The 2,197-nt window shown below is 36.3% G+C and overlaps 1 protein-coding gene across 1 annotated transcript in view; it reads right to left on the reverse strand.

Moving 5' to 3' along the window:
• Positions 1 to 952, reverse strand: part of si:dkey-19e4.5 (UBA_like_SF and PTH2 domain-containing protein) — a gene marked incomplete at its 5' end in the record, with an annotated part of 5,537 nt that extends 4,585 nt beyond the window's left edge. Inside the window, 1 exon segment of the mRNA XM_014010585.1 lies at positions 839 to 952. Within this exon segment, the coding sequence (XP_013866039.1) occupies positions 839 to 946 (108 nt within the window).
• Between the last annotated feature and the right edge of the window lie 1,245 nt (positions 953 to 2,197).

The raw sequence follows: 2,197 nt of genomic DNA on the forward strand, positions 1-2,197 counted from the left end.
AACAAAAGTAAGAGAAATTTAGGAGAAGAATACGAACATGTTCTTGCATGAGGCCCATTGTTTTAGACCAGGGCTATTCAACTGGCTGTTTCCCAATTTCAGCCAATTAGTTCATTCATCTCTTCAGCCCAAACTCCTGGTTTTCTACTTTAATTACTCTAAGTTCTGTTAGTTAAACATGTTTATCTACAGTAACATCAGAATCTTGGCTACAAGCTGGTAAAAACATTTCTATGAACACTCAAGACAGTTAAAACTACAAGTAGTTGATAATAAAACTACAAGAGTGAAAATTAAATTGTTTTAAAAATTAGGCAAATCAGAGATGTTAAAATAATATTTGTGTTAATTATGAGACATAATGTGTTCTTTTTGTTTTTGATATTGTTTATCACTACTTTTATAGGGTTCTGTATGTTGTATTCATGATTAAATACAGCAAAATAAACTATTTCAAAGTTAACAGATCTTTGTAACACTTGGTTTATTTACGTAATGACTGTAATTAATGGATATTCGGCCCCTCAGCTGTTGATCTGCAGTAAATGTGGCCCTGGAGCAGTTTAAATGAATAGCCCTGTTTTAGACCAATAAGTAGCTCACAATACAAACATCAAAACAAGGTTTTATTGAGAACATCAGGTCTGAACTGAACTGAATACAATAAAAAGGTGCAGAGAAGCCAGTGTGAGGACCTGGGATCTCAGCAGATCACTGCTCTCATCAACAGGTTTGAAGTTTGTCTGACTCACTGAATTTAATGAATGACTTAAATGTTTAAGAGTTTGGGTTGTYCCAGCACTGTCAATCAATATGTGAGGAACAGGTGTGGCGTTACCTGTTTGGCTGCTTCTTCAGGGATGTCGAGCTCTCTGAGCTGCTGAAGGAACAAAGGATTCACATCCTGAAGAGATGAATGTGTTTCTGCTTCCTCTGATGGCTCCATGGCTGACTGTAAGAACAACACAACCACAGTGAACACACAACAAACCTTTCCTCTGACATTAATCATTCTTGTAGTTAGGGTTCGGCACAGTACTGCAACAAGGACAGCTGCTCAAGACTTTTATACTAATTATAATAATAAGTAGGGTTGGGCATAATCGTATTGTGTGCAATTGATCATGCGAAAAACAATCGATTATTTTTGGCACTTGACGATTAATACGATTAATGCCAGCAGGCAGATGGACTGGGGATTACTTCGGTCAGTCCGCTCACTGCTCCTCTCTGCTTCAAATATGACGAACATTAAAAATAAAGTTCTGTAATTTATTTATCTATCAACACAACTTAAAATATGATGTACAGCCTGAAATCTGTAATTTTCACACAATTTGGAACAATTTTTTGTGACTATGAAATAAGGGTGTCCAGGGACTCCAGGGGATTAATTGTCAACTTAATCATTAACAAAGAAAAAAAATCGTCAAATTAATCGTTATCGGCTAAATACCACAACTAATCGTGATTAATTTTTTTGCCAATATTGCCCAACCCTAATAATAAGATAAATCTTTACTGTCCACCAAGGTGGACATTTTCCTTTGGCTCTCCAGCCATAAAACACATTCATACAAAAACACACACAATCATAATTTCAAACATTTAAAAACATAAATAAAAAAACAAAAATAAAAGCCCTGAACATCTTCAGTGGGAGATTGTCATTTAGTTTGGTTAAGAATAGTTATTGCACTGGGAATAAATGACCTCACAGATGTTTATGGTTGCCAGAGGGACMCTAAAACACCTTCCTGAGCTCAAAGGTTCAAACTGATGAAAAAAAAGGATGGCTACTACCTGCTAAAATACTCCTCGCCATCTTTTTTGTACACACATTTTCCTCACAAAACTTTAYATACGAGGTAATAGTCTCTGTAAGTTCAACAGGATTTTTGCAGAACTGGAAAAATATTTTCCAATTTGTCTCCTGGAAGCAGTCATTGAGTCGTTCTTTACTTTTATCAGACCACACTTGTATTTCTTTGTCAAGAGTTTTCTRTCTTTTTTACCACAGCTCTATATTTTGGCACAGGTGGATTACGTTGTGGTCAGATTTCCTAAGGGTGGTCTGCAGATGGCTTTGAATGCGTCAGGTCCCTTTGAGACGTGTAGGACAGCCCACATACACCCCTGATCAAAATCTTAAGACCAGTCAAAAAAGTGCAAGAATTTGCATTTTGCACTATTGGAT

Source organism: Austrofundulus limnaeus, unplaced genomic scaffold, assembly GCF_001266775.1.
Source record: "Austrofundulus limnaeus strain Quisiro unplaced genomic scaffold, Austrofundulus_limnaeus-1.0 Scaffold70, whole genome shotgun sequence".
Lineage (NCBI taxonomy): Eukaryota > Metazoa > Chordata > Actinopteri > Cyprinodontiformes > Rivulidae > Austrofundulus > Austrofundulus limnaeus.